This window comes from Corapipo altera, unplaced genomic scaffold, assembly GCF_003945725.1.
Source record: "Corapipo altera isolate COAL_440 unplaced genomic scaffold, ASM394572v1 55, whole genome shotgun sequence".
NCBI classification, from domain to species: domain Eukaryota; kingdom Metazoa; phylum Chordata; class Aves; order Passeriformes; family Pipridae; genus Corapipo; species Corapipo altera.
The window spans coordinates 8,715,097-8,742,022 of record NW_020884882.1 but is presented as its reverse complement, the minus strand read 5'-3'; the positions used below and the strand labels follow the sequence as shown (position 1 = coordinate 8,742,022).

At 44.8% G+C, this 26,926-nt stretch overlaps 2 protein-coding genes and 1 long non-coding RNA gene across 3 annotated transcripts in view; 2 read left to right on the top strand and 1 right to left on the bottom strand.

Moving 5' to 3' along the window:
* The first annotated feature begins 1,292 nt into the window (after positions 1–1,292).
* LOC113946002 lies at positions 1,293–18,453 on the top strand. The gene is made up of 5 exons (XR_003527249.1): positions 1,293–1,464; positions 7,865–8,003; positions 9,110–9,253; positions 14,310–14,458; positions 18,353–18,453. It is a non-coding gene; the product is annotated as an uncharacterized LOC113946002 (long non-coding RNA).
* SLC25A20 (solute carrier family 25 member 20) lies at positions 15,438–26,863 on the bottom strand. Its single transcript, XM_027640823.1, has 9 exons — positions 26,523–26,863; positions 25,781–25,873; positions 23,706–23,833; positions 21,472–21,562; positions 20,410–20,527; positions 19,178–19,250; positions 18,455–18,564; positions 16,977–17,101; positions 15,438–16,469 (listed from the first exon to the last, which is right to left on the bottom strand). The coding sequence occupies exons 1-9, from the start codon at positions 26,625–26,627 to the stop codon at positions 16,407–16,409; spliced, it is 906 nt and encodes a 301-aa protein (XP_027496624.1). The 5' UTR covers positions 26,628–26,863; the 3' UTR covers positions 15,438–16,406.
* Positions 26,545–26,926, top strand: part of ARIH2 (ariadne RBR E3 ubiquitin protein ligase 2) — a 32,838-nt gene continuing 32,456 nt past the window's right edge. Inside the window, exon 1 of the mRNA XM_027640820.1 lies at positions 26,545–26,656. The gene's annotated coding sequence lies outside the window, so the exon portion shown is untranslated. The remainder of the gene's footprint in view (positions 26,657–26,926) is intronic.

Genomic DNA, 26,926 nt, shown 5'->3' with positions numbered 1-26,926 from the left:
AATCTCTTCATTGCACTCCATTTTATCACTAAAAGCTATTTAATAAAGAAGTGTCTTTATTTTTACAATAAGAGTTATATTCATACTTATTTATTTATACTGTAGAAATCCCAAGTGTTTAAAAAAGGATTCGTTGTTCTGCAAATCTTGAATTGTGAGCAATTAATCATGCTGTTACTGTACACTTTGCTCCATGAGCAACTCTGCCTCTGCAGTACTTCCTCCTGCTCCTTCAGTCAACCTGAAGTGCTTATGTTGGGGTGTGCACACAGGGGCTGTGCCAGAATCACAGCCACACCGTGCCTGGTCCTAGACCAATGTGGAAAAGTCTTTCCCTTCCCTGAAAACTCTCTGTACATTCATACTTTGATCATTTCCATTAATATCTGTTTACAAAGGAGATAATTCCAAATAAATTCTGTTATGAAAGCTTAACAAGATACATTGTCATAATACTTGCATTGCAACTTCAGGAAAAGATGACTGGATCAAGGATGCACAGCAGGCACAGCTTCTGTCCATCACGGAGTCTGTGTTGCCAAGGGGCTTGTGGACTCCATCATTTCTTGACATTGTTTTGTGATTCATTCCTTTCCAGCCTTTCCTCAATACCTCATAAGCTCTAAAAGAGCTCTCTCTTGAATTGGTGAAATAGGTGGCATAGAAGGGTCTTGTCCTTGCTGGCAGGTGGAAGCTACTAACGTGCAAATAATAGATCTTTCCCTTGAAACAGCAGGAAACCTGCTGAAAAAGAGCTAAAACAGCCTTGAACTTCTTCTGTGAAGGTCAGAGGAGAGTGAATCAATATTTCCCACCATTTCTGGAAAAGGAGCTGTCATCAGTTTCTACGGACAGTCACATATTTTCCCTCTTTCTCCTTTCAGTGTTCTGTTATTTAAAAATACTCAACAGTCAGAGTCTGTGTTGAAAGAACTTGCTGAATCAATACATCCAGAATAGGAGTGACAGCATCACTAAGATGTGTCCTGCTAAGATTATTCATAGTTTAACTATAAAGCAAAACATGTGATAATGAGTAATAAAGGAATGTGACATAAATAATTTCATTCAGAGCAGTGCATTAGTGGGGGCACTGGTAAAGCTGCAGCAGTAGCAGCCAGAGCCTTTAATTGAAGCTGCTTATAATTAGAGTTACAAATAGGTGTTTGTGTCTGTCTTTGCCGTGCTCCTTCAGTCACCCCAACTTTTCATCCTCGGTAGGACCCAGTGCTTCCATCAACCCCAGATTTTCCCTCCATGGCGTCAATGGAAGGAGGCAGCAGCCGAGAGCATCGCGTTGCTATGGCAACACAACCCACTTCCCCTGGGACCGCGTTGCCTCGGCGACATCAGGCGGGCAACGCCGGCGGATTAAATCGACTCAGAGCAGCTGCCCCCTGAAAAACAGGACAGCCCTGGCCTCGGGGAGCATGGGAGCCCAGAGGTTCATCTCACCACAGCCTGGTGAGCGTAGGACCCTGCACTGACAACGGAGTCTGGGTCAGGAGAAGGTGACTGGTGTGTGTGGTTCTTTGCAAGTGGTGAGACCAGACTACAGCCCAAAGGAGCTTCCCATCACCGTTTAGTGTGTTGAAATAAGATGGCAGGAAAGACAATGTCAGTGGGAGGGGATTAGCTGAAGGGAGTGAGTGCTGAGGCCTCTGTCCTTGGTTTGTATAATCAGGACCTGCAAACATCCCACAACATCAGAAGTCATTTTCTCGTGTTACACAGTGCTTCTATGAGTGAAGGTAAGCTTGTACATGGATTTTAGGGTAGTCCAGTGCTGCATTACACTGTGTCACATTCAGTACCCAGCATCATGTAGGCAGCAGATTAAAAATCAATTTACATAGGCAAATGCCTGTGTTAATGCTGTGATCACAGAGCCTCCCACTTGTGTGTCTGCAGGCAGTCCAGCAACCAGCCCCAACCCACAGGAAAACACTGGCACATTCCCAAGAGCCCACAGACCCTCTATCACAATGGTGTTCTTGGATATCTGTACCAAACACCTTCTGGGGACTTCACTGGAGCCATCTGTGTAACTGCCAGTGAGGTGAGGGAGTTCAAAGTTTGATGAACGGATATCAGTTATCCACAGCACTTGAAGAGCTATTTGAGAACAGGAAGATGGTAAAGGACAGAAGAATTTGCACAAGATAGGTAAATTCCTTGTGATTTGTCTGTTCTTGTATTAAGAAACCTCTCGCCTACTGTAATTAGCCCTTGAAGAGACAGCATCTCTGGAACACAAGCCTCTGTGTCCTGATTTTGTGTGTTAGCAATGCTTTGCTTTTTGTTTAAGACTTACACTAATTCTTGTAGAAGAACAGAGCCTGCTCTAGGGGGTCTGGTATTACTTTTTGCCTCTGAAAATATTACCATCTGCTGCAGTGCTGTGTCTCAATGATGCTAACATATCTGACTTTAAGTAGACATTCCCTGCACCTTCAACTACAGCCCTGCTTTTGCTCTATCCTTGTATTTCTGACATTGGCTTTACTCTCTCTCAGCCATTCTGTGTGCATTTTCCACACAACATTAGCTGTCTTTCTTCTTACAATTAGAGCTGTGGTTAATTATGTTTACAAAGGATTTCTGAACTGTGGGAAATTTTTCTCAGAATGTGCGGTTTTGCATCATTTAGCCTTGAAAGGATGCTGCCTCCCCTGACCTCTTACTGTTTTTCTCTCAATGACTCTTGTAATTGCATCAATAGCCTTGGGAGTCACATTTTCCTTTCACATCTAGGAAAGATCCAACCTTTTCATACCCTTTCCCAGCTGAAACACATATCTGATCCCTCCTATTTTCTGTGGTTCAACCACATTAGCTTTTTTTCTGCCTTCTGTGCAGGCAGTCTTGTTTTATTCTTGTCCGGAATAAACTCTGCTACTTTACTGGATCATCGTTTCCACCACTCTGCTTTTCTATGATCTTCTCAGTCTTCCTTCTCCTCCCTGTAACAAACACATTTCTTATCTTCTCCATCAACATCCTTTACAACCTGTCTTCAGTCAAGTCCATCAGCAGTCATTCTGACAGCAAAGTCCCCAAAATTCTGACAGCATTTTGACATCATATCAAAGAGACATGTCAGTGGTTTTTCCACACCTCCCCACCACAGCTGGGCAAGAAACTCTCCAGAAACATCTGCAAAGGGAGTTTGGAGCACACAGACCAGCACAGTACCACATGCTCCCTCCAGTTGAGGGGATTCATCTGCCACGTTTCACCCTATGTTTAAAAGCAAACTGCCTTGAGGAAGACCTTTTTTGCTTCAGAACACTGAGAAAATGAAAAATGACAGCCAGGAATGCATCTCAAATCCACACATTGTAGATTCTGATGTCACCTCAGAGCCACTTGGTCCCACACTGATGCTCCACATTATCTGCACTTGTGTGGGGGGATTCCCTTTCAAACTCATGTCAGCGATGTCAGTTCCTTCAGGTTAATGTGCAGTCAGCAAGAAACTGGAAGCAACACGCAAAGAAAAAACCTGTTTCCTTTCTCTCTTCACACCTCTTTAAAAAGGAATGGTTTTTCTGAGTCACAGCTAACGCAAACCTGTTGGAAAAGATTCAGCCTAGATTTATGCCACGGCTTAGAGGAACATGAAAGACCATTTAGTGTTCAAATACTATTTTGAATTATTAATCAAGCCCCCTGTCTGGCTTAGCTCAGTCAGGTCCTTCTTCAGATTTTGTAGAGTTTATTTCTCTTGTCATCCTGAACAATCTTTGACGTGCAGAACACAGGCTTGTTGATGAAACGAGAAGACTGCCAGCAAAGTTTGGCTCTGCCTGTGCCTTTGCAGAGAGATCTCAGTGCAGGGGATATGCAACGCAGTTGTTCTTTTGTTCATATTTAATCATACGAGAAAGAAGAATGTAATTAAGGCCTGTCTCCCTCAACCTCCTCCTTTCCTCAGAGTATTTGAACTCTCTGAGATGAAGGGAATGTAGCTTTTTCTGGCAGTGAAGTACATCCCAGAGTGGATCAGGAGTGAATCTACCCACATCACTCCACAGCTGGCAGTGTTTCCTGCCAAGCCATTTCCCACACAAAGGAACATGGCCATTACAAACAACATGGCAAGTACCAAAATCAGATCAGAGCTGGAAGCACAGTGTTTGCTCTTGGTTTTCTTTGCATGTTTGACAGCCCAGTCAGACTGTGATTGCTTCACTAACCCCCTCAAAAGCTGGATGATTTCTCTTTATCTGAAAACATCCTTAGGCGGTTACTAGATTCGAGGAAGCAACATTAAATGGAGCTTGGCTCAGAAATAGACTTTTTTCTTCTATTTAGCTATTTTAGCCATTTATTGTGTGTTTAGCTTTGTATCTCAAGTAAACTCACTTCATTTACACTCTAAATGAGGGTTTACTCTAAGCACAGGGCTACGAAAGATTTGCTGTCAAAGAATCCTGAAAATTGCAAATGTGTCATTGGAAAGGGTGTTTCAGGCTTGCAGTTTTGGTTGGCCTTGGGCTGAAATGAAACTGTAACAGCAAAGACAAGAAAGGACTGGAAGGGGCAGAGAAAAATGAGTCGACCCACCCGACCCCAGGACGGGGACTGTGCGGGGAGGAGATTCAGGATACTGACAGTGAGGAATGGTGTTTTACCAGACCAGGGAGAAACATCCTGGACCTCAGCAGTGCCAGAGAGCTGCAGAAAAAACAGTCAATAAGAAGACAGTTGATTGATGAAATTGCCTGAAATGAGGAAGGAGGGAGGAGGCTGTAATATGTAAACATTTTAATTGCAAAGTTGTTTAATCTGAGAGGTCCTAGGAGCTGACAGAATAAGTGTTATTGCTCCTTCCCAGGCTATGTAACAGGCACAGAGACTGACAGGGAAAGTTTCCACTTAGTGGCAGGGATATTAAATTATAAAAATGGTAAAAGTTTATCACAGAAGCAATAAGCTGCTATTCTCTCAAGACATTGCTACCAAACTTTGGAAAAAATACTGTGGAAATCAAAGCAGAGCTCAAAAGGAAGAAATCTGCTACAGAAAAAATGCTGATTTAAATCATCTTTCAATTTGCAAAATTGTTTTTACCTACAGAGAGGCTTTAAACAAGGGGAAAATGTATTCCAGTTGCTTGGGATCAAAATCCAAGTCTCACAGACACACAAAGAATAATCCAGAGGGAGAAGCCAATAATTAGCTGCTGAAAAAAAATGCATAGCAAATGAGGGATTCAATAGGGGTGGAAAGTGAAAAAAGGATAAAAGAATAGAAAATGTTCTTGCAGTAGCAAAAGTGCAGCTAAAATAGAGGATTTGACAATGTGAGGAATAAGCAAAAGGTTATATGGGAGGATTTCTTGGGAGTTAGCAAGTCTGAAGGTTGCACAGTGACAGTGCTGGTGCTCAGAAGGAAAGTTGCAGGAAGGGTAGTTTAACTGGGAAGAGCTATTCCCATGGTGGAAAAATATGGGCATTATGAGTTCAGGAAAGAGGAAGTTAAATAAAATTTAAGGATACAAAAAAATGGAAACAGGGGCCAGTGCTGGGTGCCCGCAGTGGGAGTTTGTCCAGCTGCAGCAAGGGCCGGCGAATCTCCCAGGGAAGCAGAGCCAGGAGTTGCCAGGGATGGCAGCCAAACATGAGCCAAGAGCCTGGCCATGGTCGGGGGCTGGCTGGGGGGCAGTGGGGCCACAACCTGGCACAGGAGGGATGCAGAGGGAGCTGGTCCAGGCTCTGGTGCTCAGCATCCTGCCAATCTCATGATCCTCCTTGTCTGCTGCAGACGTCCTTTGCCACCCATCTCAGGGGTGGGGCAGCTCCCTGCCTTGTAGGGATTATCTCCATCCGAAGCAGCACATCTGAAGCTTTAAAAAAACCCAAAATAATTATTAGTTGCCTTTAAACTGAGATATTTGACTATCAAAGAAATAAACAATGAAGGCAAAAATGACAAACCTGAAAATCTGTTATCCTAATTCAGAAAAGTATTTGATCAAGTGTCAGATATGAAAGGTCTGCTCCAATAGCTGTTTTCTGCAGCTCAAGCAAAGGAAAACCATGCACTCTACCAATGGCTTTCAGACTGAAGCTGTATATACGAATGAGAAGTGACGGTGTCTCATATTAAAGGACACAGTTTCTTTCCCAGTTATCCCTAGCACAGGATTCAGCTTCTGCCCACAGTCAAAAGCAAATAGTTTAAAATACACTTTGAAATAGGCCGGTATGCTGGGAAAGGTCAAATTTTTGCTGGAATTTTGAGCTGTACATATTTTTACAGGAAAAGACCCAATAAAGAAGGTAAAGTAGAGGAGGGAGCAAGCACTCACTGTATCAGCAATCCAGGCTCCCAGGCTGCTGAGGCAAACAGCCCTCAGGGAAATGAGGTTATACTTTACCTCTGACATACACAGAATAACAGATTTCTCATTCATCTCTAGATTCATATTGAAATTGATTGGACAACAGCTACTGGAACAGGAGGAAAATCATGACCAAACCTTAGAAGCAGTATTTGTTAGCCTGATGAAGTCTCAGAGAACACTCTTTTGGAAATGAATACTCCAGTCACTGGAAGGAGTTAAGAGACATTGAGGTTTACTCTTCCATGCTTCCAGTAAATGGAAACTTATTTATTTATTTATTTATTTATGAAAATAAGTTGCTTTTAAACATTATTTAGGACAAAGAAGGTGCTAGAAAAGAGTCACCAAGAATAAGTAAAACATTAAATAGTAAATAAATTCTTAATAATAGATTTTTTTTGGAAGCATATTTAGAATTAATTTAAGTTTAATTTCATGGCATATGATAGGAAAATCTGATATCTTATGAAAATGAAAATCAAGTGGTAAAGATCATTATTTTTAATATACGAGAATTCAGGAGCACCAGTTTTCAGTAAGGTAGTTACATATTGTAGCAAAATGCATACTAGTGCTATTTACTTACTTGAAAAAGCTTTTATACTTGAGATACTTTGAAGTAAACAAAAAAGACGTAAAATTTGTCAACTGTTACATTAATTAATTGTATAAAGAATAAAAAAAAAAAGAAATCCCAGAGAAAAATAAGAAAAAGTCAAATGTAGAACCTTACAAGAGCACAAGTATTTAAAATTTTGAGAGGCACTTGGGTTGGCATCCTGTGTGCAACAAGCTTACATGTGAAAATTAGTCTTTTTTCCCCAAAATGTCACCCCCTTGTTCCCTTGTAGCCTTTTATGGTGTCTTAGAAAGTACCATGTTCTGCCTGAGCTGGATGTTGCCCTTGAATCCCAAGGGGGTCACATCTCTGCCCACACGAGCTGTAATTTATGACCTGAGTTTAAATACGATGAGCCCAGGCTGGCTGTGAAGAGCCAGGGTAGGTGCCAGGTCACTCTCATGGAGAAAGGACCTTCAGCCACATCACCAGGAGAGGTTTCTGTTATTTGGCACAGAAGGGCTGGGGCAGATCTTGTGGACAAAGTCCCCTCCATGGAACCTTCATCCTCTAAATGATGCAGACAAAGCTCAGGCAAAGCTGCCCTGGGGCGTTGGGTCACTGAGTGATGACACATTGGCCATATGTTCCATGGATCTAAGAGTTTATGAATCTCAGAGTTATTTTTCATGTCCCATTGGAAGCCTGTGTGTACCTAAGGAAGCTGGATTTCCCATTTGCATCACCAGGTCACCCAGTTGAGTTTGGCAATGCATTCACACTCCTGAACACAGACATCCCAGGAAACCAGTGACTTTGGAAAGATCTTCCCCTTCCATGTTGAATTGTAGCAAATTTCAGAAGTGACACACAGTTGCCAAAGATCTTCCTTCAGGAAATACTCGTGGGCAAACATTTCACAGATTTCAAGGTTCCTGGCAATCTTGTTTCAGGGAATGTAGAACAGCCATGTGACTAACGTGATTATCAGCTCTGTCAGAAAGAAAAATTAGACATGAAAATCAAGATGAGCATCTTCCATGGACACCTCACTTCAAGATCTTACCATTATTCAAAGCAAAGCTTTAGCAGGTGAGCTGAAGTGTGAACAAAAGGGACACAAAGCAAGAAGACAACCTAAATGAGGCAGGCTGGGCACTGTCAGTTTTGCCATCACTACCAACAGAGTCAGGATGGAGAAAGGGCCGTGTGGTCTTTTGTTCAGCAAAACAGTGCTTGTTTATCGATGGTGTAAATGTTGTTAGGCTACGTGGATTAAATTAAAAACCTTTCCTTTCCCATTGTGTACACCACCTTCAGCAAAGAATATAGTAAAAGTTGAGGTTTTTTCCCAGATTATTCAAATTGAATTATAGAAGGACCTGCAGAAGACAGATTATCAGCCAGCTACTCAATAAAGAAACTTTTAAGCATATTTTGTAATCAATACCCATTTTATTAACCAGCAGTGCCAGTGCCCAGAGGAAAGTAATAGAGAATAAAATAGAAAATATCAATATGGCTGATAGAAACTATTATATTTTCATTTTAAAATGTATGTGGAATTGGAAAAAGGTATAAAACAAGGGGAAAGGAGGATCATTGTACAGGAGCTTTGTAGAAGGAGAGATTAAACAACATATCAGCTTGGAAAAGGACCCAATGGAGAAGGGCCCAGAAAGCTATAAATTATTTCAGGAAAGTTGAAGTGGAACAATTTTACGTTATTTTTCACAAGACAAGATTTAAGAGGTACCAGTGAAACCATCATTCAGCCAATTTGAAACAAAGCAGTGCATAATTAAACAGTACCACTCACTGCCATTGGATACTGTAGAGGCCAAACACAGGAAGGTGTCTGGGAGGTGACTGTGTTGAAACCAAGCCTGGAGCTCTGGGTGTGGATACAGCCTCCAGCCTAGTAAATCCCAGTGTGTGGCTGTGGATGACAGAGCTGGTGGTGGCACCCTGGGGAGGTAAACCTGGGTGCTTTGTGACCCCTGTTCTCCTCACTGGGGGCAGAGATTTGGGCTGAGAGTCCCTTGGTCTGAGGCCCAATGTCCATTCCTAGAGACACAGCCTGCTTTTATCTTTTCAAGAGAGAGTAACCTTAGCTGTAATAAATTCTAATTGCTGAGGGAGTGGGGCAGAGGACCCATGCTTCACAATCGAGTTCCCTTTGGGACATTTCCCTGCAGACCTTCACCACCTGCCCCTGTACCCAAAATGGGAGAGTGGGATGAAGCAAGGGGAGAGGTCAGTAGAGACCAGTCTTTGGGAAGGGAAGGGCTGGTCTCCCAAACCAACAGGCAGCTCTGGCATCTCTGGATGTGCTCACACTGGTGAGCAGGACAGCTGCTCACTGCGTTTTGCAGTCATTAATGAGAGAAATGCCAGGAACAGTGCTTCATCCCGTGAGCTGGACCCACGGGGAAGAAAATGGGGAAAACCCCAAGAATTTATCGTAAGAGAACTCATTAGCATCACAAGGAATTGCTCATCTCAGGAGAGACAGACATTTCACACATGTCACTCTGCCTCATCTGTGATCCCCTGGCAGACACAGATCCACCCAGCCCAGGGGAAACTGAACTTGACAGTCCCGACGGAGCTTTTCCTGCACAGAGGTGGGGAGGGGGGCGGATATGGATCTGGGAAAGCCCAGCTTCCTCCACCTGGAGACAACGGGGCTGTGGGGAAGGACAAAGATCGGGAAGAAACCCAGGGCTCTCTGCCCACACACATTCCCCGTCCCAGCAGTGGCAGGTGCCGGCCCATTTCCCGGGGTGCTGGGCAGAGCAGGAGCCTCTGCTCCGGCCTCCTGCCCACCGCAGCTTCAGGCTCCTCTCCAGGAGCAGCTCTGCGGCAGGAGCCAGGGTTCAAGCACACTGCAGAAGCTGGCCGTGCCTTGCAGCTGAGCACGCCTGCTCCGATGGGAAATGGGTGGTCGGGCTGGGAGAACAGAGAGTTCCCTCCACCGAGTGATCTCCTACCATCGACTGCCTGATCCTGAACTTTGGCTCCGGCCAGGAGGCAGTAAACGAAGCAAATAATTGCCTGGCAGTGAGTGATAGGGAGTCAAGGGTGAGCGGGTAGGGAGGGGCGGGGAATGAGCGAGAGGATTATGTTTCAGAGGGAAGTATTTTTTTAGGATTTGTCTATGCAGGCGTCAGGAGCTTTCCTGAATCACATGGACTTAGCCCCAGGAGGAGGAGGACTCGCTGTAATTTTACACCTTTTCAGCATTTCAGCTGGTTCTGCTGAAATCTACATAGGGATTAAAGATGTGAAGGGACAGAGAATTGGTTTCCTTGCCTTTCCTCTGTCAGGACAAACATTCAAGGCTAAATAATAATTTAGAATATTTTGATGGCATGAGTGGCGAAAGGAAGGAGCCAGCAGCTGACAGTAATAAATAACTATTAGGAAACGGTATTAGGAAATAGTACCAAGGAGAAATATTGCTGCTGGGATATGCTTTCAGCTTTGGGAAATCCATACCCAGGCAGCTCAACATTTACTTAGGTATCCAGAGCTTGTGTGCAACTTCTGTCAGACCCAGAGCAGCAGCAGCGCTGGGGGAGAAGCCCAAGCTCAGGTCCCCAGAGAAGAAGGGAAGTCAGCTCATTGCACGGATAAACATCTCAGGCTTCCACTCTCAGTGCCAAGTTAGCAACAGTGTCATGTCCTTCCGCAAATCGACACTCAAACTGTCACCTGCAAAGGGAAGTGAAGTTTATATATGGCGTATTGCTGTAACTTTGATACTGATCTTTATGGCCAGGCTTCTAGTATGTCTAGGGAGAACCTGTGCATCATAAACTGCTTCAACTGAACTGTCTGAGCTTCAACTGAACTGTCTGAGCTTCAACTGAAGGCTCTGAATTCAGAAAAAGATGTTAGCAAAAATCCTGTCCCATGTCCACTTAACGTTTACATTTTTACCAGGTTTGAGAAACACTTGAAGAACTATTCTAACAGATTGAGGTAATGGAAAAAGTCCTCAGTTTTATACACAAATCTCCCTAAATTAGAAACAGTTTTCCCTTTCAAGGACCCAGCATCAGGCAGCCCATTCCTCCCCTTCACTGGGCAGCTTCCTCAGGGCAGGGTCTGCTGGGCAAAAAGACAAAGTGTGGTGTAAAATGGGGTCAGACAGAGCCATGCCCGGGGCCACAGAGCCCGCAACGTTGTGAATGAGCACAGCCACCCATGATCTGAGTACCCAAAAGGCATCCTGGAGAGCAGAGAAGAGGCAGGAATCCCAGCAATCCCTACACCCACCCTCCTGGGAAGCCCCCGGCTGCAAGGCAGGCGTCTCCCTGCCATCCTCCGGGTCAGGAGGAAAAGTCCCCAGGACACAGCTGTCAGGGCAGCCGGATCTATTTTCAATCAGGACAGTTGGGCAGTGCTGTCAAAGCCCTTTGGTGCTGAGCACACCCGATGACAGCAGCACAGTGCCACAGCGTACGTGGCTCTGAGCCACTGACTCAGCAGGCATTTAAGTCCATGACCTGTACAAGCCAGCAGTGTGGTCACACGTTGTGTTTGGAAGCAGGTTGTCATGAGGAACATGGGCCATGAACATGCCCTTGTGGCAAAGAAGGCCACCAGCCTGCTGGGCTGCTTTAGGAAGAGCATTGCCAGCAGGCCGGGGAGATGGTCCTTCCCTGCACTCACCACTGGTGAGGGCACACCTGGAGTGCTGAGTTCAGTTCTGGACTCCTGGCCTCCCCAGTACACGAGAGACATACTGGAGCAGCCCAGTGTACCACCACAGAGATGATGAAGGGACTGGAACATTTGCAATAGGAGACCAAGGGAGATGGAATTGTTCAGCCTGGAGGAGGCTCCATGAGGATCTTACCAATGTGTGTAGATACCTGACGAGAGGGAGTTTAGGAGACAGAGGCCAGGCTCTTCTCAGAGGGATCCAGTGGTGCTGAAATACATGAAATTCCACTTAGACACAAGAGAGAACTGATTTTCTGTGAAGGTGGTTGCATACCAGAGCAGATTGGTCCAAGAGGCTGAGGAGTTTCTGTCCTTTGAGATACTGAAAACCCAGCTGGACACAGTCCTGAACAACCTGCTCTAGTGGGCCCTGCTTTGAGCAGGAGGGCTGGACTGGACCATGTCCAGAGATGGCCTTCCAGCCTCAATTCCTCTGTCATCCTGTGAACTGTACAGTGGTGAAAGTCACTTTGCTCAGGCTATGCACAAAGCTGGTCTCTCACCTGCACAACCAGGCTATTGACATAGGAGTCCTCTTACCTAACAGGCAGCAGATAGCAGGAACATTATAAAATGGAAAACTGAACCACATGCCAACTGGGCACTTGCAAAGCTATAAGTGGTGCTGTGTCCTAGTGTACATTATTATTGGGAAGGTACAGGACCAAGGTCCTTCTCTGTGCAGACCCCACAGAATTAGTCAGGGCTTGCTCATCATTTCATAAGAAGAACACCAGTCAAACTGTCAAAGATCAGATTGGAGGTCTGTCTGTTCCTCTACCCTACAGTGTCCAGCAGCAGATGCTTACAGAAAGAACACAAGAAATAAAACACTCTTCATGCCTTCCATAGCACCCTCTACCAGCTCCCATCAACCAGCAATTCAGGAACATCTTGTGCCAAGGCTTTGCAGCCCCATCAGTTTTCAATCATTCTTAAACTGTTCTTCCATAATGTTTTTTGCATTCAGCTGCAACGACCTATATAGCTTAATTGTACACAAGATACAAAATGTACTTTTATTTTAAATGTTGCTTGATGTCCTCACTGGACACACTGTATGTCTTGTCCTGTGAGAAATATGAGTAAATGCACCCTCTTCACATTACTCACCATTTGTAAGATATACTTTGCAATGTCCTTTCCAAACTGGAGAGTCTGTACTGTGTGTGCCTCCCACAGGCAGCTGCCTTTAATTAGCCAAATGTGATCAAGACTGACTTGCCAGGGGTACTCCAAGGACCTTTCTGTCACTATAGCAATGCTGAGTGTGCACAAAAGCCACTTGCATGCAACGGACAGAGAAATGCAAGCACAGAAGATTTACCTATCATTAATTACTTCTGGAATACTTCCAGGCACCTTGAATCACCACTGAAAAAATCACTTGCATCGAAACAGAATGGGATAGGGAGATGTACAGCACAAAAGTATTGTGAAACTCTACACTGATTTTGATATCGCAAAACCAGATGCTACGAGCACAAGCAGCATAAAGGCAAATATCATTGGTATCCTTTGCTGGTACCTAGTGTACCAGCTCTTACTGTGTGCCCCTAAACTGCAAATAGACTGCTTGAATTCCCACAACAATCTGGAAAATTAGAAAATAACATTTGAATGCAAATCTGGGCTTCTGAAAGCAAAAGAGTCCTCAGGGTGCAGGAAATTCTCTTTTTCTGAGGATGCACAGAAATGGCAGGGGCAAAGAAATGGCAAATTTTTATGGCAGAATCTTTAAAGACATAAGCAGATCTTTAAACATTTCCAGAGTGTCTTGGCTTCAGTTTTGAACAAGCAAGCAAATATGTCTGATGAGCCTTTACAAATCTCTTCTTCTCCTGCCGCAGCTGATGGAAAGCAGCCCCTCATCCCTGATTGTCTCCTGCCATATTTTACTTAGCTAAAAGTACCAAATGAAATCAAGTATGTTAAACAACAGAATGATATCATGCAAAACACAAAGCTCTGCAAAAACCTTGGAGTGGGGAAGAGTATAATTAGCATAAGTCAAATTGGGAAAAGGAACAGAAATATTAAAAAAAAAAAATATTTAAAAGGATAGTTTGGAAGAAGGAAGAGAGTTTATAGTTACTAGCAACAACTAGTATTAGAGAGTGTGGGGAATATTTCAGTCTTCCAGAGCAAATACTTCTTAAGGCCATGACCAGCGAGGCTCACCTGGTGACAGCAGAGCCAACGTAAGTGCTGGGCACCAAGCAAGAGGCAGCAGCTGAATTCGGGGCATTACTAGTCCCTGATTTGGTCTTCAAGAATTATATGTTTTTCATGGTCTGCAGCACTCCAGACTGATAGAACTGACATGGGAGGGAGCACTAACCGCAAAGCACGGCTCCTCACCAGGCCTGGGGAATCACAGCCTTCCTCAGCAGGGCAGATGGGGAGGAGAGGCTCCTGTCTTCCAGCTGCCTGTCTGTCATGAAAGAGAGGTGAAACCTTTGCAGCCCAACTTGGAAAGCTGCAAGTGGCTCAAGTGACCCAGTGGCCTGCCAGCAGCAGCTGCTGGGCTGCCTTCCTAACCTCTGACCTTGCCTTTGGACCTTCTGGACTGTCCATCGCCCTGGCAGCCCCCACAGCCACCTGCTGGGCACCTGCCTCAGGAACCAGCCTAGAGCAGCATTTACAACCTGGATTCTGCTTCAGCTCTTCCCAGGTCCCAGGGAGGTTAGGAGCTCAGCAGGATGACTTTGACAGAGGAGTTGGCATGGGCAGCTTTAAGCATCAGTGTCTGGAATTACAAGAAAGAAGAGGCACATCTGTCCTCCCAAGAGGTGTCAGTATTTCTGAAACATGTAAGTAAAATAGAAGGAAAAAAATCCAGCTTTATAACATCTCTTAAAGCTGAAAGTTGCTTCTAGGTATCACAGTCCCAGCATCAGTAAGGGGCCAAAGCAGCCCCCAGAGCAGTACAGGGTAGTGTTTGATGGTGAGGCAGTACAGAGCCACTAAAGCAGACCTGATCTGCTTGAAACTAGCTCAGATTTAGTTTCAGTAAACCCAAAATTGTGATTAAAACCATTTAAGAGGTTCATGCCCTTTAATCACCACTTCTCCAAACCAGTATTAGCTCAGTGTTCACACCTTAAGTATTTCATTCATCCATAGCAGCAATGACTCTGAGGAGGAGCAGCAGCCACTCCTGAACTCCTGAGCAGTGAGGAATGGGGAAGGGCCATGGTGGGTATGGCAGCAGATAGAATGTGGAGACAGCTCCAAGTGGCTGAGATTTTGCCACATCAGGGGTCATCCCATTGATTTCACACCCCCCACCCACCCTGTAAAACACAAGATGTGGACTCTGGGGAAGGTAGGTTCCCTTCTGGTCCTTCCAAAGAATTGGGAAGGAAAGCAGCATTCAAGGTTTCTCAGCAGAAGTGGGTGGGAAGTTTTCAGGGCTGACCTTGCCTGTGGAAAGCCAAGGTGAAAACTGTGTCCTCATAGTACAGGCCAACAGATCACGCCAAGTACTTTCCACAAAGTATGTGTTATTTGCTCCAAGTTGTGTTATTTAGTGTGTTGCTTTATAGTTAAAAACTTGCACCCCCGACACAGAACCTACCGGGACTCGTATGACAAACATACCAAGTGCAGAACATTTTTTTCCAGGGCTCATGTCAGAAATCCAAAAGCTAAAAGGGAAGGGGTTAACAATCAAAGTCAGCACAACACAGCTTATTTCCCAACTACATCTCAGAATTAAGAACTGGAAAACTTTGCAAAACATGCAAAGCATGTATGACCATGCAAAAAGTAAATGAACCTGAGCACACATTCTAGCCAAGCAGCAGTTAGCTTTATTGAGTTCCAATAACACTGCATCACAAACAAAAGAAATTAAAAGTTGTTTTTTGCTTCTTGGTATTAGTCATTTCTCAAATGAAAATGGGATTATGTTTAATAATATTAAGAGAAAAAAAAGGAACAGGAGAAAGAATAAAGTTAGACAAGACTGCAGACTCAGCAACCCCTTCAATGTGTCCCCCTCATGTCAGAGATAATTCAGAGAAAAGTTAAGGTTAATCAGACACATTTCCCCACTGGCTGCCTCAGTAAAGCTTAGTACAAATGTTAAGCATGATGCATTTCGTGTCCTGGTTCCACAGAAAAGATCAGTGTGCAAGACCTGATATGGTACCTGCAACACCCCCTAACCCATTGAAACGTAGCTCTGGCCTCCCCTGCTGAGTTCCGTGTTTGCTGCTGTACATGCACAGAAGATTAAAACCACTGTCAAAAGAGAAACAGCCACAAGTGAAAAACTACAGGAGATGAGAACACTGGCTGACATTGCTTGCAGACACCAGCATGTACAGCTGCTGACATATGCCCTGAGAGTTAAGTACCTGCTGCCAAACAATTATTTTAAGGAAGTTTTTCAGTGTTAATAGCTACATTTTTCTTCAGTAAATAAAGAATTACATTTTATATGTGTCCCCTTCTTCCATGAGGAAGTACTTAAGGTAGCGTGTGTGACAGTGACAGCTGCCTGTTGTCAGTGTTACTGCCGTGGTACATTGGCTCAGAAGATGGTCTATCACCTCTAACTCCTCACCAACTCTGTTTCAGAGCTACAGCTTGCATTTCTGAATGGCACATAGCACCACCTAAAGAATGTGAGGAAGGCAAAAAGGTATTAGGCAAACAATCATTCCTGAAATGTAAAGTGATCATTCATTTATTCCTTTGAGGCAGACTTGCACTCTCTTCCTTCTCCTCTCTCATTTCCAGACTTTCTAGTCTTCATAGATTGGGTGCAATCCAGTTAAGAAACTTCATAGCGACTTCAAAACCAAGGAAACATGCCTAGAAAAGAGAACAGAACAAATAAGGATTCTAAAAATCTATTCCAAACAAGGTTTTTGAAATGCAGCACTATGAACACCTGATGTGGCTGACACAGAAGGAGGAAGGATACAAAAAAAATCTTGTACCAGAGGCAAGAATTCTACTATATCCCTCTACACAAAGGCAGAACTTTGACTCCAGTAGGCTCATTATTTACTGAAGGGAAAGCCAGTCCAAACTTACTGCATTTTCTACAGATGGATGTAAAATCAGTAGAGAAAAACTGTCAGAGAAAGTCAACAAAGGGTTTCATGTAAAGCTTTAGAGAAAGGTTTACTTGTTTTTCCTCCTAGACTAAAGTATATTTTTAGAACCTGGACACCAACAGCCAAAAGTACCTGCAGTGACAAGAACCTCACTGAAATGACAAAAGAGTAAACAGCCAGTCATGTCCTTTACAGGAGGCAAACATTCACTGTGAGTGGCCGAGTCCCCCAAACCCACCCAGAATGACAATGTACTCACCGCGTTAGCAGGAAATGCTCTGATCATCACAGCTGTGAAGCCCTTATACAGAGATGCAACTCCTTCCTCTCTGATAAGCTCCCTCAGCACATCTCTAAAGCCATTTGGGTATTTTCCTGCAGGAGCTGAAAGGGATGCACAACACATTAGCCAAGATGTGTGGCAGTCACAAGGGCTGAAGGATGTGCCCACTGTAACAGCCCAGGATTTTCAACAGGTTCATACTGTTCATACTGTTACAGCAAACAAACAAACAAGACAGCTCAGTAAAGGCTCAGTAAACAGGAGATAGGTGCTTACCATCACCAAAGAATTTACATCATCAAGTCATTGGGGGAGGAAAGAAAGGAGAATAACTTTTCTCAGGGCTGGAAGTCTGAGCTGTTACTTGCACTGCTGATCACAGCTCTTCCAAGAGCTGCAGTTAGATGATAGGAATGTCAGATATAAAACTGATGAAGCTGGTTGATAAGAAACAGAAAATTATCCTATTACATGTCCCAGCTAAGGACAGCAACAGACTTCAAGTGAAAAGTACAGGTTGCTTTAATGTTGATATTACACAGATTTGCTGAGGTGTTTTTAAAAAATTACTCTGCTCAAAGAACAATTTCTTCCTTCTCCTCACACTGCTCGGGGAAGTACTGCCTCTGCCAGCCCTCTGAACAGGTACTCCACAAACCAACCCAGTAAAACAGAACCACCATGAACCCACATCATCCACACAGCAGCACTGGGGACTGGCTCAGTGGAACAAGGATCAGCGCTGGGATGTGTTTCACTCTCAGCTCTTGGTGCAGCAGCAGATCAGCACAGCAGCCATTGCTCACAGAAGTAGTTGTTAAGTTTCCTGCACTAGATTATCATGACTTGTGACTCAGTAGAAATGGTCACTGTCCAGGGGAGAGATGAGCCCACAGAGACTATGAGGAGCCTTAACAAAACTATTCATTGACAGGATTCTCAGAGAAACCAACGAAAAATCTGTCAAATCTTGCTGAAGTGCAAGGCCTGGGGCGGTCCTCACTGTAATTAGGACACAGACATTAAAGAGCAGAGCTGCCAGTCGAAAAACAATGTTCCCAACAAGCCACACCCTGTTACTACAAGCTGCAGATAGCACAGGCTACAATTTATACAACCATATCTGATGTGAAATAACAAAACCTCCCAGAGAATTACATTTGTAACAAAACCTCCCTTCTGTTATTATGCGTTCTATGCTTAGGTTTCAAATCAGGTACCTCAAATCAGGATCATTATATATCAGGGAGGCAGAAATCGAGAAGTGCAGCCTGATTTGCCAAAAATTTGTGAGGAAACCAAGTAAAAAGCTGGGAACACACTTGGGTTTTTCATGAACTTGTCTCAAGCAGCGCTTGGACATGCTACTTCCTAGACGGACTCTTCCAGCATTGCCCTCCATTCCCTGGAGCACCACACTGAGTGTGGCCATGACATCCTGGCATGGAACTTACCAGTCTGGAAACGGGATTTCAGCACGTCTGGTGGAATGGCAACTGCCCAGTTGAAGATGCCAGCCAGGCCCCCAGCAAAGAGGATCCTCGGCACACTGAGGTCACTCACACTGCGGCAGGATCGGGGTGGGGCGGGAGGGAAGAGTGAAAAAAAAAAATTAAAAAATGGTGAAGGGAAAAAAGTCAAACTCATGTGTTTTGACTAAGGTGACAATCAAAAAGGCAGCCTGGCTGACAGCCAGAAGGCAGCACAATGCTGCAGACAGAGTGCAGTATCTGAGCAACATTTCTAACTATTAGAGTCCCGTGGGCAAAATGGACCAATTCCACCCTAAAGGTTCAAATCTTTTCATTCAGCACACACACAGATGCTGTGGGGGGAAAAAAACCCCCAAAACCAACCAACCAACAAACAAAAAAACCCCCAAAATCCAAGAAAGCCCCCCAGCATTTTGTGCATATACAGGGTTGAAAGTAAGAAGACATACTTTAAGTACTCCTTACTTGGCCAATAAGATCCAAACTAGAATCTGAGAGAACTCAGAATATTATTTTAATCATCAGTTAACCCCAGACCAAAGCAGCTTCACTCAGAAGGCAAGCAACCTTTTTTTTTTTTTTAATTTGTTTTGATGATACTGCTCTAAGTGTCTTCGTAACTGGGGAGATTAATCAGCAGAGTCTGGGAAGTCCAGAAAGTGATGACTGTGAGATTTCACTGACCTCTTTCCCTCAGGGGTCAGAATGTTCTTCAGCCACTCGTACGTCATGAAGTACATTCCACTGGCCGGGACGTCTGGTGGGTAAACAACAAAGGCTGTGAGGAGTGGGAAACCAAACGAAGCCCGGAGGCACAGCAGCCCCATGCCAGCCCAGCAACACCACTAAGTACATCCAGATTCCTTTTCTGAACCTCTTCTACAAACAAAATAAAATCTTCTGCTGCCCTAGAGAGAGGAGTCTGAACTTTCCCAGGGAGAGCAGGTGCTCAAGGCAAGAACTGGGAAAACATCTTTTATGTCAGCAGCCTTTCAAGCCAGGCTGTAACCTGTCTGCTGGTCATTAGACTAATGATGAAACAGCTCTAAACTGTCCTAATTACTGCACAGTATATCAGAGTTTTCAAGAGTTTTGCACACTATTAGTCCCAATGGTTCTATTTTAGGATTGTTTTTTTGCAGTTGATGGGTCTTGTTCTGGGTTTTTTAAAGTTACTCCCACAGCCCATTCTTAGCTCATGCCTAAACTGGAGAACCAGCCTTTGGCTAGGGACACTGCCAGAGTTACACTGCAGGCTGCTACACTTCTGTGAGAAGCAGAGGATAGAACAAATTCCTAAACTAAGACAACAAAATACAGAAATTTCAGCTTTTCAAAGGAGGAATTACTGAAATACATAAAGGATTCAGGGTCTGGTACAATTACTTTGTTGTTGTTGTATTTGAGAGAGAGGTCGTGACATCCTAGTCCAAAATAACCCAGACTTAAGCGGGCAGAAAGCATAACTGCTGCCATCACATCTTTTAAAGCAGCCAGCATTACATAGCAACAGTCACAGACAGGCACAATCCTTCTCTCAAGGAGAAAAAAAAAAAAAGAAGAAAATTAAAAAAAAGCCCACTTCTGTGTTTTTCTCTTCTCTTTGTTCTCTCTGCTCCTCTCCTGAAGTCTCTCATTCCTCTTGCCTTCTCAGATCTTAATTACTTCCTATATCCCTCTGATCCTTGTCATCTAATCTCTTCCTCACTCACTGAGAATCTCATGTTTATTTCTCAGGCCCTTTGAGACATTGGAGTAGCTCTGCAGACTGCAAAAAAAAAACAAAAAACAAAAAGAGAAAAAAGGGGTGACATGGCCCTTCCAGCTGGCTAAAGGGATGGTGAGATCTACCATATCGTGTCAGACTTCTTATCCTACAGTCCCCCCCAGAAGGGATCTGAACAGTTCTCTGTTACCTCTCATGAGGGTGAGCACCGTCCCCTTGTACACCCCACGGATCCCGGCCTCGCGGTACAGCTGCTTGGCACAGTCCAGAGAGCCACTGTACTTAGTTTCACCTGTAGCTGCCTGGATCTGAAGGATTAAAGTGATAGTTTCTGACTAGTGAAGGTTTCTGGCTGATGCACAATCATCCACCTAGAGTTAGAAAGCCATATGCATGTTTCCAGCAAGGAAGGAGCACATACTCGTTCCACAGGCACTCCTGCCTATGAAACCTCTGCCTCACTTCCTCAAGCAGCTCTTTCACATTCAAGTTGAGGATATGTTTACTGTTCCATGCAGAGAATAGATTCTCTCTCATTTTTCTGCACTGTAAATGCTGACAAAAAGTACTCTTCAAATAGTTCAGGGAAATTCAAACAATTTGTATGTGTGTAAAAGCTTCCATGATAATATCCTGTCTGTCAGAACTAACATGTGACCACTCATCACCATATTAACAGAGTTCAGCATATTTTGAAATAAGCAAAGCTTCCCACATCTGCTAAAGATGGCATTTCACTTGTTCAGGTTTACATTTTCCAACAATACTTTAAAAACCCTGGAGGAGGTGCAGAGCTAACAGCCACCCAAACGTCAGAACACTGTCTTGAAATGCATTCCTTAGCTATGTATTGGGAACCGTCAAAGTAACAGAAAATCTTTACACCAGAAAGAGTCTCATGATCTAGAAGGTTTGCACTTTTTTTAGAAAAAGTTTAATTCAGAAAAACTGGACTTTTCCATACTTTGCAGTGGACTGAGGCATCCACCGATGCCTCATAAAGCGCCCCATAGCATAAGGCTATGTAAAATGAATAGAGTGCTCTGTAAAATGAATAGAGCAATGAATATGTACTTAAACTGTCACAGTGAGTTTGTTTAATGCTTCTTCGTGACACAGATGCACTAAGTGACAGTTGTCTCAGTCCTGCCAAAAAACAGAACAGAGTAAATGCAATAACCGAAGAAATTCCTTGCATGGAAAGACAAGACCTCTAAAATTAAATTCCCATCACCACCATCCAATGCCTTACCTGTAAAAGGCACTTGATTCTCTCTCCTGGAGCCATGATTACTGTAGTGAACACTCCTGACAACATGCCAGCAGCAAACAGCTGAGGATATCTGCCTCGAGGAAACAGAAAAGACCCTAACACAACACAGTACACAGGAAACGAAGGGCAGAAAAAGCCCTGCATCATCAGATTATGCTATGCCACATGAACTTGGCAGTGGAACTTGAAACACATCCTCTGCTTTTGATCAGTGCAGAAGTGCCTCATCAATGCATAATTAGAGCTAAACATTTAAGATCTCTAGGATTCAAAGCTCTGGTTCCCACAGCAACCACAACTCAGCTCTTCCACCGTATGTGCTAATATTCCTTCTACTTGCATTTTTTGCTACAGCATTCCCCATTCATTTTTATTCCCAACAGTCTCTTCCTCCTCCAGTCTCCTATACTCTTCTCAGTGACCCCAGATTCCACACAGCCAGGAGCCTCCTTTCTGTAAGCTTTCATTCTCTCACTCCCTCAGTCCTTCAGCCTCTGCCATCGTCGAGTCTGTCCTATCAACCTGCCATTATCCCACACATTCTGCACCTGCTTTCATGTGGCAAAGTATCCATGCTAGAAATCCCTTAAACAGGCTGAGTTTCTCCATCACAAACTTATTTTTACATCCAACCTCCTGCTACCTCCCCTCGTAAGATGACCTAACATCTCATTGTAACTGAATTCCACACCTCTCGTTTCACTCCACTTGTCCAAGAGATGGCATTCTATTCCAATTCTTACTCATTTAAGAGTAAAGACTCCTAAATTCTCATTAGATCTTCCAGACCATTCAGACCTCCCTCACCACTCCATGTGCACCCCCTGCTACAAATGAGCTTTGAGTTTTCTATCTCACCTTGGGATTATTCAGCCCCAGAAAAGATGGGAACCCGATGAGTCTGTCCTCTCCTTCTTCCTTCCACAACTTCCTTTTAAAATCAGCATGGGTGAACGATGACCATCTTGCCTGCCTCTAGACCCAGAACCACAGCACTAAGGATCTGCACCCACAGTGCAGCACAGTTGGGCTCAGTGACAGTTCCATCCTCTATTTATTCGTTCTCTCCCACTGCTCTACTTCAGAGGAATTCTACATAAAGACTCAAAAAACTATGCTGCCCTTCCCCAGCTTGCTCCTTAAAACTTCCCTTTGGTATCATGTGTATAAAACATAAGGCACTGAGGTGATCAGGCTGCTGGAAATCAGCCCATGGCCCATTTGTTTCCTTGTATTGTCCACTCCTGACTATTTCCCTGGCCTTATCCTTCAGCCTTTCCTTGATGAGGACATCACTGTGGTAAAACAGAGGGTAAGTGAGCAGTGCCCCAGCACCTCAGCACTGCTTCCCTCCAGCCATCCAGAGCAGAGGGAGCTTGCTCTGTGTTGGCTTGACCCAGGTGTGCTCACACCCCCTGGGCAGCTCCTGTGCAGGCAAAGCTCCAACAGAAACCAAACCACCCCTGCCCACCCCACCACGCCTGGCTCCACACAATGGACTCCTGCTTTCTGATAGAGCTCCTACCTAGCAAATAAATAATGGAATAAAATGTTGCTAAGCTACAGCCCAGTTCCTGTAGAGCCGTAAATCACAGCTTGGCAAAGACATTATGGGAGTATGTCATGGGTGAGGGGGTTTTCTTCATGCCCAAGTTGGCTTGTAGAAAGCCACACGAAATTTTCTTAGCTTCCCATTGCTTTTCCAGAAGGTTAGACATGCCTGGGAGGAGGGCTGCTCATAAACACCTCTTTTCAGAAATAATAGTAAAATACTTCTATGGTTGTTCTTATATCCTAATGGAGGGACACAGCAAGAGCCACAACCAATAGGGAAAAGAGATTCAGGGCTGTGAATGTTGTCAAGAATGCTTGACCATGAAGTTATTTCTCCCATAGTTTCTGTTAATAGCAAGACTGTTGGCAGGCAATAATTATATAACTCTCACTTTACTCATCTAAAACAGAATTGTTCCTTAATGGCTCCTTCTTGCGTAGAAAGGGAATTGCATCGCACCTGCCCACACACTGTCTGTTTTTAGCCTGTGTTATCAATCCCACGCTTCCAGAAGCATTAAAACATGAGTTTTTTATTTTCTAGAACTATATTTATAACCTAGGAGAGGAGACAAATTCACACCACAACTCAACGTGCGACAATACAGCCACAGCCTCAGGATGCCTTTCCCAAGTGCCTGATTAACTCAGGAACTCACGTCAAAACGTCATCGGGTTTTCTCTGTTGGAGTCTTTTTCCCAAGCCAAATCCAAAGAAGCACACAGCAAACATGGGTGTCACTCCGACAATAGGAGCTGCCATTCCTCTGTATAAGCCTCGGATTCCCTGCAAGAAACATTATCACAAGAATTACTTGGTTTTGCATAAACTTTGCACACAGTTCAACTTGTTGAGAAGTGGAAGGCGACAATCCAGGATAGGATCAGTCAAACTGATCAGAGGGATAATGGTGTCTATTGTTTATTTGCAGTTATACATGCTTACTGAGGCTCAGGGCCTGCTGCAGAGGGAAATTATCCTTCCTGGGAAACACTAGTACCACTGATGCCCTTCTATGGCAACACCCATCACCCTGTACATACATCTCAAGTATGAGGAAGTGAAGTTAAAAGCCACCTGAATAAAAGTCCTAATAGATTATGTCAAGAGAGGACACTTTGTCTCTCAGCTACATACAAAAATACACCTGTGTTTTACTGGTAAGTTGTCAAATCCCAATAGTGAACCTGAAAATGCTGAATTGAATTCACTCTCAAACTAAAGGGAGAGCCAGGGAGAGCAGCCTGAATTCCTTCACTCCCCATGTGAATTCAGTTTGGAATGGGTTCAAGAGCAAATTATTTTTTCCTTCCTACTCTAAGTCAAAAGTTTTTCACCACACATTGTATTTCTGAAGTTTTACACATTCCTCATGTTCCCCTTCATAGACTACACACATGAAAAAATCCTAATGGAGACCCCAGCAGTTGCATTTATTTCATTTCTCTTGCCTTTGAACCGAACTTTTTCTAATAAAAAGTAGAGTTATCTTCCTAGACACTTCCTCTACTTGCCTTAATTTCGGCAAGATGCCCAAATTAAATATTTGCTGGTCTGTGCACCCCTTTCTTCCCACTGCCCCAATAAACTGGTGCTGAGTTTGTACAGGCACAACTGGCTCTGCAATGAAATTGCACCTGGCTGGCAGAGACCAGCCACTGCTGCTCAACCTCCCCATGAGCAACGGGAAGGAAAAGACCGTGGCAGAGAGGTTTAATAGTTTTCATTATAGAAATGGATGAGTATTGAGTAGGAGTGGAGAAGCAGCACTGCTTTTGAACTTCCCATCACAAGGCTATTATTATGGCTCAGCTCTGACGTCTGTGCTGCAGCAGGGGTGTTAAAAACTGCCAGGGATTCAGAGCTGGCACAGCATTCCACTCCTTTGTGGGAGAGACCAGGGAAGCAAGATTTACTTTGGTTATATAACAACCTGTTAATACCACAATGAAAGTAGATTTCAGATATGAGGCAGATCTTTCATTTAACAGAGAGTTACCTAACGAGATCCAGCGGTTAGAAATTAGACTTCAGGCACAGCCATTGTTTCCAAATAGCTACCAACAGGTAAATAGCTGCAAGGAAAACTTACAAAACAGAAAACTGGGCTCTGTGTCACTTAAAAACTTTCAATCAAGGCTGTGTGCCCTTCTAAAAACAAAACAGAGCAGTTCAATCACATAATATACATGATTTAGGAGTGAAAACCACTGTCCACCTTCTGAAGAAGACTGACAAAACTTCTTTATTTGATCCTCTGCTCTCAAAAAAAGAAAAAGAGAAAAAAAATCTATTAATTAATGATCCTCTGCCTTCTTATAGATGACATAACACTTTATAGAAGAAAATAAAAGTACTACTTGTACACACAAAAGTCATTAGCTATTTCAGGATTTTCAGAGATGACTCCAAATAACAAAGACAGCAAGACTCCACCAAACACAATAAGGCCAAAAAACAACTGCCAACATTCACTCCAGCCTATACTCTCAGATACTAATATCATGCTATTTTGAATCAAAAACATTTCTTAGCAAAACAAAGAGACATGTACCTGGGCCACATGGATGCTAAGCATTCCCCAAGTTTTGTAATCTGCTTAAAAAGTTTTAATTAGAGTCAATTCAACTGATAACCCAAGAACTGTATGGTGTCTGGGGGGAAACACTCCCACACAACTCCATTCCTGAGACATACAGGAACAACTGATATTTCTGGCAGGTGTCACAGTACCTCTCCAACAAGAGTCTTTCTGAAGCAGTCAAAGGTCCCAGAATAGAGTGGGGGCTGGCCAGGCTGTGGCTTAGGCTGGGTTTGCAGTCTGACCTAGTGAGAGGGAGAGGAAAACGTTACTTTATTAAATATTACTGTCTAAACTTTGATTTGGAGAACACCTCTGACCATTACAGAGTATGTTTTGTGACTGGCCTTGAAGGTGTCAACAGAGAGACTGACATCGTTTTAGCTCTTTACAGAAGAGAAGAGATTGAATTTTAATGTATTGAATAGTTAATGTATTGAACTAATTAATTGCTGGGATGACATTAGGATGACAAACCCAGCTCCTTCTGAATCTGAGTTGTGCCCCCCACAGGGTCACTCCCGGCCTCCCCCTGGCCCAGGGGTGCTGAGCCCCGCCGCAGCACAGGGCCGGCGGAAGCATCCCCGCTCCCAACCCCTTCCAGTGGCGGGAACACGACGCTCTTTTCCCGATTTTTCACTATAAACCTGAGGGGACTGAGAGGATCCCGCGGCCTCCGCGCCGCCAGGGGGCGGCCTGCCGCGATAGGTGCGTCCAGCCTCGCCTCCCGCGGCGCGCACATAAAGCGCGGCCCCGCGGTGCCTGCCGGGAGCTGTAGTCCCGCCGCAGTCCCCGCGCCGCTCCCGCGCGGTGCCTGCCGGGAGCTGTAGTCCGCCTGAGGCCGCCCCGCACAACACCGAGCACCGTCCAGCCCCCGGCCCCGCGCCGTCTCACCTTGATGGTGTCCAGCGGGTGCCCCACGAACACCAGACAGACACCCCCGAAGCCGCCGGCGAAGAAGTTCTTCAGGGGGCTGATGGGCTGCGGCTGCTCCGCCATGGCGGCGGTGGGCGAGGACACGGGACCGGGTGAGAAGCGCGGCCGGGACCGGGGCCGGGGCGCTGCGTCCCCGCCGAGCCAGTGCCGCCCCTCGGCTCCGCGACCTTTACCCCAGTGCGGGGCACGCCGGGAGGCAGGCGCGGGGCGGGCGGGACCGCGACGGTGCGAAGGGTCGCTCCCCGGCGCTGTCCCCGAGCGCTGTCCCCGGGCGCTGCCACCGGCCGAGCCCGCGCCGGGGGCCGGCGCCGCTCCCGGGGGCGCGGGGCCGGTTCCCCCCGCCCGCCCGCAGTGGTTCGGCC

Excerpts from the sequence above, each read along its gene's own strand:
- SLC25A20 (XM_027640823.1), bottom strand. The coding sequence starts at position 26,627 with ATGGCGGAGCAGCCGCAGCCCATCAGCCCCCTGAAGAACTTCTTCGCC. Across the intron at positions 18,565-19,177 it reads CTGACCCCTGAGGGAAAGAG|TGTGAGTGACCTCAGTGTGC; the intron begins GTCAGTGAAATC and ends ATCCTGCCGCAG. Across the intron at positions 17,102-18,454 it reads GAAATCCCGTTTCCAGACTG|CTCCTGCAGGAAAATACCCA; the intron begins GTAAGTTCCATG and ends CATCCCTTTCAG.